Source organism: Ambystoma mexicanum, chromosome 3p, assembly GCF_040938575.1.
Source record: "Ambystoma mexicanum isolate Mex_15411 chromosome 3p, UKY_AmexF1_1, whole genome shotgun sequence".
NCBI classification, from domain to species: Eukaryota; Metazoa; Chordata; class Amphibia; order Caudata; family Ambystomatidae; genus Ambystoma; species Ambystoma mexicanum.
Window position 1 is genome coordinate 651227066 of NC_090925.1, and position 12162 is coordinate 651239227.

Below are 12162 nucleotides of genomic sequence, written 5' to 3' on the forward strand. Positions count from 1 at the left end.
TATTCCAATGCAGACAACACGCTGCTTAGAACAAGGCCCCACCATCCAGATATTGGAAAGCAGACAACACACAGATTTGGGACAGAGCCCTACGCTCCAGATATTCCAAGGTAGACAACACATTGCTTTAAACCAAGGCCCCACTCGCCAGATATTGAAGTGTAGACAAGATCCTGCTTTAAAACAAGGCCCCACCCTCCAGAAGTTCCAATGCAGGCAACACACTACTTCAAGACAGGGTTATGAAACCCAGATAGCCCAAGGTATAACACACATTGCTTTAAAACAAAGCCCCACACTGCAGAAATTGCAGCCTAGACAAGAGCCTCCTTTTGAACAAGGCTCCACTCTCCAGATATTCCAATGCAGACACCACACTGCTTGCTTCAAAACAGGGTCAAACACTCCAGATAGTCCAAAGTTGAAAAAAGCACAGCTGTAAAAAAAAAAAGGTTCCACATAACAAGGATCCTACTCTAGACAATGTGCTGCTTTCAAACAAAAGCTCACACCCAGGATCTTCTCGTATAAGCAACCAGAGACTTTGGAATAAGGCATCAAATTCCATATAATGCATATGTGAGAACGCAGTGGTGCAGATCCATCCTCCAGAGAGTCCACTGAAGAAAAAACGCTCCAGGACATGGCCTTAGGCTCTAGAATTCCTTGAAAGTAGAATAGGTACTCCCAGAGAGCGCCGCAAAATCAGCCGTAGTTTTACAATGTACCCTTTAAGACAATAGCTAAACCCCCAGACACTCACTCCTTCAGCCTTGTCCCGATGAACAATAGGCTGCACTTCCGAATCTGTGCAAACACCAGCTTGGATGATGGTTTCTCTTTCCAAATTCAGCCCCACAGGACTATACCACACACCCAGGAATCTACAATTTCCCTCAACTATTTCAGACACAGAATACTACAAATTCCTTATTTTCCTCACTTGCAATATTAGGGTAGAAACATTTACAAAGTAATGGTGGTAGGATGGACACACAGTAGAGGAAACAGGAAAATGTGGATTCAAGGTCATCTTTGCTGCTCTTTGGCCACCATTACTTATGGCACCGTGAGCATGTAGGCAACTTCTCCCTCATTTCCCATCTCCTAATAATGTTTCTTTGTGACTGAAACTATGAGTCCGATTGCGAGTTTCAGGGTATTATACCCAGTAATCCAGCAAACTCATTTACTGTTACCCCATGCAGTAATTACTGGGTGGCCCTGTAGGTGAGCATGAGTACAAACCATGCGGAAAAGACCATTAGTCCCCATTTTGGAGTCCCATAGGACTCAATGGGGATCCAGCAATTAACACTTGCAGTAATACCACACCCAGTCATTACCACATGCAGTACTGGTTTTGTATGGCGGTAAATCTGTCACACAAAACAGACCGAAAATGGAGTTTCTAAATGGAAACTCACAATTTGGCAAAGTGGTGAAACACCAGTAATGGCAATTTGCCACCCGCCAAACTTGTAATCATGTGTTATAAGAATGTCATTTCTGTACTTGAATCCACTGCTTATATTGTCTTTCAGGATCAAGACGTTATGTACCATTTGCAGTGCTTGCAGAAAACTACGCAGGATTGTCAATCTGCTTTGGTAAGATGCCCTTTTTAAACACTATAATGTTAGATACTAACAGGAAACAAAAATCCCGGGGCACACCTGTTAACAGGACATTGAAACTGGAGTATGTTTCTCAACCCTTCTGTTGGAGAAGGGTGGGGAAGGGGACATACATGCACTAAACATGTTTTTCTGATAAGGTGGGGAGGAAACATTAAAAGTTTTGGAGAGCTACAGATTGGTTCTCTAAGCCACAACTCTATAGCTTGTCATACGCGAGGAAGGCACTGCGTCACTGTGGCTAAATGCATGCATTTACATAAACGTTCTCATGATTGGCCTAACGTAGCACACTTTAACAAAACCGGAAGAGCTGCCGACTTAACAGTGGGAAATGGCAGGTGGGCCTGGGCAAGACCAGTGGTCACTTGTAGATATGTGGGATGGACAAAGCAACCATTTACAGTCTGTGTGCGAGCATCGTAGCGTGCCAATGCTACATTCAAAACAGCATTAAAGACACTGGGGGCTTTTCTCTTCCTCCATAAACATACTGCGACATGTACACAGTGGGTGCCCCAGGGGAGGGTAGCCCTCTGAGATCCTTTTGGCTGCTGAGGCAGTGGCAGAAAGTCTCGTGCCCTCGCAGAAAGCGGCTTAGGAAGATAGTTGGTCACGGGGCCTGCGATCGGGAGAGTTCCAGATCTTTGAACCTCGGGCTTTGGCTCAGAGAGGAGAGAGTTTGGCCCGCACGCCCACTCAGATGGCAGATTTTGGTTAAAGTTTGTGTGGGTTGGGATGTAGTTCAGGCTTAACATTAAGAAAGATTGGAAGTGGCGAGAAATCTGAGGGAAGGTGCGAGTGAGGAGAGGCAGCATTGGAAAGACAGAAGGATTATGGGGGTTGCGGCCCATCTTATAGTGGCTACCTCATACCTGCCAGTAATGTTTCAATTAACATTCTCAGTTAAGGTTTAGTTTATCTAACGTGGAAATGGGACTAGGGAGATTTCCTCATTATTGCAGGAAAATACTGACTGCTCCCGAGGAGGGATATCCAGCCCAAGTCCACAGCAAGGTGACCGCGGATATGGTGATCGGGAAGACAGACACCATTGGTTCTTTCAGAACAGCAGAGGTGAACTGGGAGTTAGCATTCTGTGGTGGGAGTTCTGTCCATTAGTGGCAGTCATGTAGCGTGTGGGGCGATTTTTATTGCGGTGTAATACATGCCCTAATCTTGGACCGATTCTCCTTAAAGTAGCACTTTTTCACCGGAACCACTCAAGTCCACACATGAGTCCATGGTTATTTACCGACTGAAGAAAAATATATCCGGGCACAAAAAGGTTTTGAGCATCTCCCGTGTGTGCGTGTGTGTGTGTGTGTGTGTGTGTTACACTCTGAACTCAAATCAGGATATTGCATATGGAGACATGTGCCTGCCCTACCTAGGGGTGGAAACGTTCAATAGAAACATGGAACATTTAAGGGTGTTCCTTTCCACTTCCCACCCCTGGTGAGAGCCCTAGCAAGCTGATCACACAGCGAGAACCTGAACATCTCATTGAAAACACAGAGCCACCCATGGCGTATGCTGCAGGCTTTAATCTAATGGACTGTCTTAAGAGGCAGCTTCATGAGCAGGCTGTGGCTAATTATGATACAATAATGCACTCTGTTTCTAGTTCCCAGTGCTGAATCAATGTAGTGTGACAAGCTACTGACACAAAATTCCAGGGATTGTAGATTGATCAACACCTTGAAGCTCTTGGAATGACACTGCATCAGACTTGGATTAATCTTACGCTGCTGTCATTTTGGAGCCCACCTCGCTAGATCCGGCTTCTATTGTAGGGTCTAGCCACAGTGAATGACATCTTTGTGCTCACTTTTGCTTCTTTCTTTTTCAGCAATATAAAGGACAACAGAGAGATCACCAAATAAAAAACGCCCTCAATCAAATGACCACTACATTGGTAAGAAGGGATTTCTTCAGTTTAAACCTTTTATGGCAGAAAAACAGGACCATATTATGTAACATCCAATCAGGACATGGAGGAGCGATAAACGCATGTGCTCTGTGAGATGGGTTGAAGGGTAGGAGCGTCTAGAGGGACAACATCGTATAGAATTCTCGGGAAAGGGTGGAAGGGAGGAGACGTAAAGGTAGTCGGGTATAATAATGAGTGATACATAAAACAACCTATCGCTGCCAGTAAGCAAGGGCCCCAGGTCAGCTCATTGCTTGTCTTTGCTTCCAGGAGGTGGGCTATCAGGGGCCCCGCACCATATTTTGCACGATTGGGCACATTTTACAATATGTAAATGACTAAACTCTTATTAATATGTGAAATGACAGAATTAAAATTTAGGGCACATTTTTAACCAATCAAGTTAGCCATTATTAACCTGTCTTTCATTGCCTTTTAGAACAATTTCTGTAAACAGAGGCAATGGACCATGGACTTCCTCCTGCAGAAGATGGTAAGGGGACTCCACCTCTTTCCTGCAATAGACGTTTTCTGTATTGAAACCTAGAGGCGATGGGCGACCAAACCCCCTTCACCTTTCACCCTTGCTCTCACAGAATGCCCTTCAGATTGCACTTGAGGTTCAGATCAAGGGCAAATTTCCTAAAATGCAGCCCAGTTCGATAATACACTTTAAATAGCCATGTCTGTATAGTGCTGGGTAGTGTCTCAGCAATCCCTTGCGTACCCGGTAGTGTTTCAACAAGTCATAAGCTTGTGGCTCGAACCAGTCCCTTCAAGCAGGGACTTCAAGTCAGCTGTTCTGCTTGACATCAAACACCTTCTCGTGGATTTAAATGTTTTAGACACACCTTTTTGAACACATTACACATTAAGCACAGAATTGATCGGCCTATTCATAACCAGCCTGTTGAAATGTATACTGTCTCAGCTATACAACCAATTTAATGAAACATACTTATCGTTCACTAGGGTTTAATTAAGCTAAATTACCCGAGCAGGTGAGAGGGCATTACCACGCCAGGTAATGAACCCCTGCGAAGGTACTATTAGTATCCGGCATGATGTACCAGATACTAATACTTTTTTTTGGTTAAGTTTCAAAAGGACACAGTGATTTCTGAATAAATAAAAAAAAAGATGGCAACCATGGATTCGGAGAAGGGACTACGCAATCCCTTCTCCATTTCCATGCCTTTCATTTGTGAGACTGCAGGGTCGTGACGGGAACATTATGGTTCCCTTTGTCGGAGAGGGACCAGGCTGCGCAAGGTAAGTGGGTGAGGATTGCAGGGGGGAAATATGTGGAAATGGGGGGGTGGAGAGAAAAGGGAAGCTGGGCAATGGGGCAGCACTTACCTGGTGGTCTCCCGCTATGAGGAGGCTTTGACGGCGGGATTACCATGCAGTAATACCCTCGTTTTGAGCCTCCTCATTGGCTGGGAGGCTGTCCCTCCCACCCCCCACCCCCACAGCTACTAATAAAATATACAAAAATCTGAATCTATCAGACCTCTAACATAGATGTTACAAGGAAAAGAAAAATCCTGTTTCATTCAGAATAACAATCATGGCTGATTGTCGACATACCTAGGCATCTTGAGCAAGGGACACAACCATTGAGGATTGGCTCCTGCCTAGTAGCTAGGTCCATACATGTCCACTGCCCACCTTGCTTGAGACGGGGTGATATGACCCCCACTGTTTCCTCCCCTGGTTACTGGTAGATCCATTGCTGACAATTTCCCGCCTCCCCTGTTGTTAGATCCCCACTCCCTTGTTTGTCTGCTCCCTCACCTTCTTCTTCCCCTATGATTGTACAGCGCTCTGCTGCTTCCCAAAGCTAGGTCCGCTCTCAATAAATACCCTAATAATAATAATAATAATAATAATAATAATAATAATAATAATAATAATAATAAGCGTTCCTGAACAGGTGTCTAACTTGGTGCAAGGGAGGACCCAGCAAATGAGAACGGGTTCCTATTCCTCATCCAGGAGCAGTGTCTTTTATTGGATCCCACATGGATGGGTCCCTCCCCTTTTCAATGTGTATGTAAACCCGCCAGGTGAGCTCACTTGGGAGTGTTGCCTTCAATGCCGCCGGCTTGCTAAGGACATGTATGTCTATGTCTCACCCCGAGGTCATTCTAGAGCACTTCTAGAGCTTGCTTCACCTGTGGTTCGCTCATCGCCTTGACATGTGGGCGGGTTTGGCCACACTGATTAAGGCATAACATGTCTACCTCAGGCAGCAAGAGGTGTGGACACTGCCTACACCTGCAGGTCTGGAGCGAGTCCCCCGTGCTTTTATTCTGAAGTGGTTGCACCGTTGGAATGTGTGAGATGCTAATCTCCTCCATACTAAACCGAAAATGCACCAGGTGTCATAATGCAACAGTCAGAATGGTGCTTTGTTACTGCCCCTTTAGGCGAATTGCCCCAATATGTGCTGGATTTTGGTTTTTGAAACACTTCTTTATGGAAGTCATCTCGGCTCGTGGAATCGAGAGATGCAGGCACCGAAATCCCAGACTTACTAATGCTGGTTGTCTACTCTTTTGAATCGTTTTTATTAGCCACGTTGTTATTGATATTTCTAATTTTCTAAGCACTGTAATGCCATTGTGTGTTTCTCTACTTCACTTTCTGTGTCGCATTATGCATGTATTGTATTAGAAAATGCCGTCCCGCCGTCTACAGGCCTCGTGCTAGCTGCACAGTGCTCATACGGTCATTGCATAGGGTGACTGGCGTTCCTGATTTGTACTTAACATCTCTGCCAGCCTGTCTCTTTACTCACAAGTTTCCCCGTCTCTTTTTCAGAATGTACCCCAGATACATGCGCAGTACGTGGTGGCATTGTCAGCGGTAAGGAACCTGCACTCATGTATCTGCCTTCCCTGGGTGCTAGGGCACGGTGGCTGCGGCACAGATAGTGAGAAGAACCAGTGCACCTTATTCAGAGGGAAACCGAACATCAGGGGCGTCTTGGTACTCCGGCTCCTGTTTATTGTCTCTCGTGTGCAGGACCAAGAAGTGCTGGGAGTCACTGTGCAGAACACAAGTGGTGTCGGGCAGGCAGCCATCCCGTCAGCAGCACTGCACTCTTTTTTTACATTTTATTATTCTCCTCTTACACCTGTGGGCTGTTGCGGGAGATCTAACATGGCGGGTACACCCAGCACAGTTGCTGCACTGACAGTCACGGGAATATAGGACATGAGAATGTAGAAGCTCCTGGCGTTTCCTGCCCCGAAGCTGTCCGCGCTCACATCGGTGCACATGGCAGCATGTGCTGTGACTTCCCACGCACCCAATGTCACCAAAGTGGAGGGACGGGGTGTGGGGGTGGGGCGCAAACAGTTCATTCTGGTTTTACACTTGAGCGATCATTTGAGAAGGTTTTCCACGGTGGGATTCGGCCGCGTTGTGTGCACGGCAGAGCCAGAACTAGATAGGGTGCATCAGGACGGAGAATTGGCGCAGAAGAGAGCCTTGCATTCCTCGGCCGACTGTTCAAATCTGTCCCAGGATCCAGTGCTTTCATGTGAGGAACGGGATGGGCGGGCCGTACATTATCCCAACAGATGCCGCCCCCAATACGTCTTTTAGAGTGCTGTAAGATCAACATTGAGACAGGCTAGAATCAGAGAGATGCTGTGACTACGACACATCGTGACACGATCGAGTGTGGCGTCATGTTCTATATGCGTAATTGCAATCTCGCCAATTTGTCTATTTTTTTGCAGGGTCAAATCTCGGTTAACCAGATGAACTCTCAAACGTGTGAGAAGGTGCTTGGAGGCTGCGTGCAGAAATTCGATGTCCTAATGGTAAAAGACGCGTAGTATCTTTGAAAAGATTGCTGGAGTCATGGACTAGTAGTAAAACGGGATAAAGAGTGACGGTGTGAATGATTGTGTGCATTTCGGAGTGTTGGTCAGCTTGCCCCAAGTTACACGTACCAACCGGTGCGCTTAGGACCCGTTCTGGTCGCACTGCTGTATATTTTGTATTTTTTGCCAGTTGTGACAGACTATTCTTTTCTTTTAGAACACATGTTTTGCCCCGCTCATTGCTGATATGGACCAGTCGCTGGTAAGAACATCTTTTTTTTTAAGCGTTTGCAAAAAAAGTCTGGCGACAAGCAGTAAAAACATGTACAATGTTAAGCCACCGAGTATCAAGTGTGTTTATTTTAGAACAGAAGCAGCGAGAAAGGGAGTCTGAGAGGGTGTCTAGAGTATAGTAATACGAGATGGAGAGAAATCGACAAGCTTTCAGCGAGTGTGATTTAGAGAACGCGAGAGTACCGAAGAGACAGAGACAACGCGAAAGAGAGGGAGAAAGAGAGACAGTTAAAATAACTTGTAGAAAAAGAGAATCAGTGAGAGTAACTATTGGTCGCCCTTTAACAAGGAAGATATTTGCCTTGAGAGTTCAACAGGGGACAGTAGAACTGACCTCTGAGACAGAGCAAGGGGAAGGAAGGGAGTGAGGGAGGGAGTGAGGGGGATATATATATATATTTAAAAATATATATATGGGGATTCCTAATCTCTGAGTCCTGGACCAGCTCTATGGGATAATGTTGTTGTTAGATATTTATATCGTTGGATAAATGTTATTGCACAAACACGTCCCTGATGTATCATATTCTTCCCATTAGAAACCATCTGCCCAACAAGCACAGCGATCTATCATCAGTGGAGTACTAAAGATTGTTGGAGAACTCGCAGGCAGTCTTGTTGCACCTCTTGAAGGACTCGCGGGCAGTCTTGTTGCACCTCTTGGAGGACTCGCAGGCAGTCTTGTTGCACCTGTTGGAGGACTCGCAGGCAGTCTTGTTGCACCTGTTGGAGGACTCGCAGGCAGTCTTGTTGCACCTGTTGGAGGACTCGCAGGCAGTCTTGTTGCACCTGTTGGAGGACTCGCAGGCAGTTTTCTTGCACCTGTTGGAGGACTCGCAGGCAGTCTTCTTGCACCTCTTGGAGAACTCACAGGCAGTCTTGTTGCACCTCTTCGAGGACTCACAGGCCCTGGTAAGGGCGGTTCCAAGAAACCAGGAGTTGGAGGTGCATTGCTCGGCGGCGTGGGCCTGGGCCGCTAAGGACAGGTAAGATTTCCCCTTTCATTTGAACAATGTATTGTTTTAAATACATCTCAATCACTTTAAATACATCTGGCATGCCTTTTTGAACAACAGCTATACATGTGGTGGTTTGCAAGGCATTACGTGCACATATGTGTCACAGAACATGCTTGGCCCTTAACCATTTGCCAATTAAGGCCTTCTTGAAGTGCTGACGGGTCTCCTTTTGTTTCCAGTAACCAGGCAATGTCTGAGAATTAGCCTCTGCATGGCACCTTGCTGCCAAATGGCCCACTGACATTTGCCCAGATGCGTTTTGAAGACTGCAGAATATCTTTAAATAACTATTCTGTGCCATGTGCAGGTGAATTGCCAACACTGTGATTTATAAACAACACAAGTTTGAAGGTCACATACCAGAATGGGACCGACAAGTTCGGGTATCCACTTGGCATCCCAGCACAAAACGCCAGAGACTGAGGTCGGTTGTTAGGGAGGTCTGCATTTGCACGTTTGTGTCATACGGTTAAACCCCACCCAGTAACCCAAAGGGAATGTACAGTGAAAGCAGTTGATAACGAGCCTCATCAATGGAAATCTCTGGAAACTGGGCAGAGGACGGATCCTTTCATCGTCACGCTTGTTATGTATTTGCCGTGTTTCTTTGGGTCATGCTTGCAGTCACCAACTCGCATAACAGTTTACAGTCTTTTCTTCATTTCCATTGCAGAGAGCACTGGCTGTGGTCCGCACATCACCCGGAGGTCATTCCTACATAAGGCGATTTCCAGATCCTCTTTTCTGTCTCCATGCGAGCGACCGCATTCCTACTCACAGCCCGCAAAAAAGGACGTCTTTGTCAAGGGGCCTCTGCCATGTCTGCTGTTCCTTGTATTACTTCTAAATAAAGTAGCATTAACATGAACATAAATAATGGCTTGCTTGTTTAGTTTAGTAGCGTTTTAGGATGATCGGCGTTTTAGAGACTGTTGTTTTCAATTGCATATATCATTGTTTATTAATAAGAACATTATCTCATTATTTTATAGTACACCATGTCAGATTCCCTCTACTTTTAAGCATTTGTCGAAATACTTGTTGTTATTATCCAATTATAAAGGGTATTCATTTTATTATTATCTTCAGAAAGATGAACGCCTAAGTCGCCCTCCAGGGATACAAACCTGTGAATGCAGCTTGCACACAAATTGCTGAAATAAACAATTAACTAGCTAAGTTTAACGGCAGCACAAATCTTTTTAAAGATTAAGGGCCTGATTTACAGAATAACGTGCAAAGTGCCCACATAAGTTCCAGCGCGTGCGCTAGGATTGTGTGGCGCAAATGAATCGCGCAAGGAAGCGATTTACAGAAATAATTGCAAGCAAGGACCTACAGTGCAAAGGAAACAGGATTGCACCTGAAACGCCCACAACACGCCCCTACTGCAACTCAAGGACCCACTGAAATAGACCAGTTTGCGCAGAATGTGAACCGGAAAACCAGATGGAGCGAAAAGCTACAATTTGCATGGTTAGTAATCACAAGCAATCAAAATTACTTGCACCCATGCTAACCATTAACAGTCCCATGAGTGCTACAAATCTGTGCACCCCAAATGCAGCGTGCACCCACACCCAGTATTCCAACTCCTGGTACACCTACCAATCTGGGCCCCCCACATGCAAAGTGCGTCTATACCTACTTATCCTATTCTCTGTAGAACCACCGATCATGACACCACATACATAACCACATACCCACGCATCCCCCTCAAAGAACAAGCACACATAAGGAGCAACCGCTCGACTAAAATAAAAGGGCACATGGTTCAGTCATACATTTGCCACGTGTCTGTCTCCATTAGCACCCATTCTGTGGGGGCACAATGGTGGATGAGAATTGTCCACCTCAGGTAGCGCTTGTGTGGGGCAGCTGGTGGGTGCCCCCCAGCACGTGTGCAGCAGAAAGGCAGGAAGCCAACCACTCCACATCTGGCTTCTGTGACCCAGTGCAGGCATCCCCCAATGGCCCTGAGGTCAGAGTGATGCTGAAGTGAGAATTGAAGCTGTGGGCCATGTGGGACCCTGCCTCTGGCAGGGGCCCCAGGGGAAGATCTGGCTGGACAGAATGAGGTGGGCCATGACACACTGTGCTGTCAGTCCTGACCACTGGGCACCCACCAATCTGAACCAAATAGCCAAAGTGGGATGGGAGTCCAAACAAAGCCCTGCAGCTGGAAGCACAGGCGTGGAGAAGACAGTGAGGGTGGGGCCTGGGTGCTGGACAGGGCTACACCAAGCAGGCACCTCCTGGGTCTGCACCCCACAAGAACTCAGCCCTGTTCGTAAATTCCCAAACATCTGCATGCCATGTGCAATACTCCATCAAAATCCACCAGAAATATCACCACCTCCAGTGCGTAGCCACAACACCCTACTGCATCTTGTGGAGGAACATTGTGCATACATCATTCAAACTACCACCTGTGGGTGGTCTGTACAAAATGAGTGACCACAATTGTGGGTGAAATACCATGAGCTCTCTCCTGCAATTTTGCCGAGCACTGAAAACCTTTCTCTTTAGGGTAGATGGATCCTTATTTTTTGGGGGCCTCGTTCTGATTTATATTACCTGTCTTTGTTGATGTCATTTGCGCCAATATACGATTAAGTTCGTCCTGTGCGCGTTACAAAAGTAAAAAATAAAAAAAATAAAAAATCCACCAACCACATCTCAGAATCACATGTGTACTGCAAGGCACAGTCAACATTGACCCACATAGACAATCATACATCTGTACAGCCAACATACATGGCTACATGACCGTCTGTGCAATGAAGAACCATATTAATAGCCCACCACCACCACCCTCACACGCATACAGTCAGAGATGCACAGGATAGTCTGCACACAACACACATACATGTACCAATCCAATACATATGCGTCAACTACATGCATGGACTGAGAAGTTCACAATGAATACATCTACATATGCTGATCCATAAGTGCATGTCTGTGAGCCTGACAACTGCATACAGCACACATGGTGTTGAAAATGTGCACACGTACCACAGACTCATACCTGCATGGTGAGCAGTTGCATGGGCAAATGCTCCACAGAATCTTGTCAACTGAAAACAATGAAATGCTGGGTGAGGACTAATGAATCCCGAGAAGCATACCACATGAATATGCGGCATGGACCCATCACACTAGCCCACTGTGGTGTGCACACCAAAAGCTGAATGCACACAAACATGAGCGTCAGAGAAAGAGAATTTCACACGGAAAGACAAAATAACCACATGAATCCAATCAAACCAAAGAGTCAACTGTATTATAAACAGTACTTGAACCATGAAAATATAAGGCCTTAACATAATCACAGGAACCCTCCTTTAAAACAATGATGCACATACATAGAAAACAAAATATTTACCATCAATGCTGCAGTTCTATTTCTGACAATTCCTGGCCAGAGGCTGCCTCTG

At 46.0% G+C, this 12162-nt stretch overlaps 1 protein-coding gene across 1 annotated transcript; it reads left to right on the plus strand.

Moving 5' to 3' along the window:
- The first annotated feature begins 1541 nt into the window (after positions 1 to 1541).
- On the plus strand, positions 1542 to 9599 carry LOC138579579 (uncharacterized). The gene is made up of 8 exons (XM_069649849.1): positions 1542 to 1610; positions 3490 to 3555; positions 4010 to 4063; positions 6397 to 6441; positions 7323 to 7406; positions 7627 to 7671; positions 8243 to 8689; positions 9396 to 9599. The coding sequence occupies exons 1-7, from the start codon at positions 1557 to 1559 to the stop codon at positions 8681 to 8683; spliced, it is 789 nt and encodes a 262-aa protein (XP_069505950.1). The 5' UTR covers positions 1542 to 1556; the 3' UTR covers positions 8684 to 8689; positions 9396 to 9599.
- The last annotated feature ends 2563 nt before the right edge of the window (positions 9600 to 12162 follow it).

Coding starts and splice junctions, on each gene's coding strand:
- LOC138579579 (XM_069649849.1), top strand. CDS start 1,557: ATGTACCATTTGCAGTGCTTGCAGAAAACTACGCAGGATTGTCAATCT. Junction 3,556..4,009: donor ATCAAATGACCACTACATTG/GTAAGAAGGGAT, acceptor ATTGCCTTTTAG/AACAATTTCTGTAAACAGAG. Junction 7,407..7,626: donor AGAAATTCGATGTCCTAATG/GTAAAAGACGCG, acceptor CTTTTCTTTTAG/AACACATGTTTTGCCCCGCT.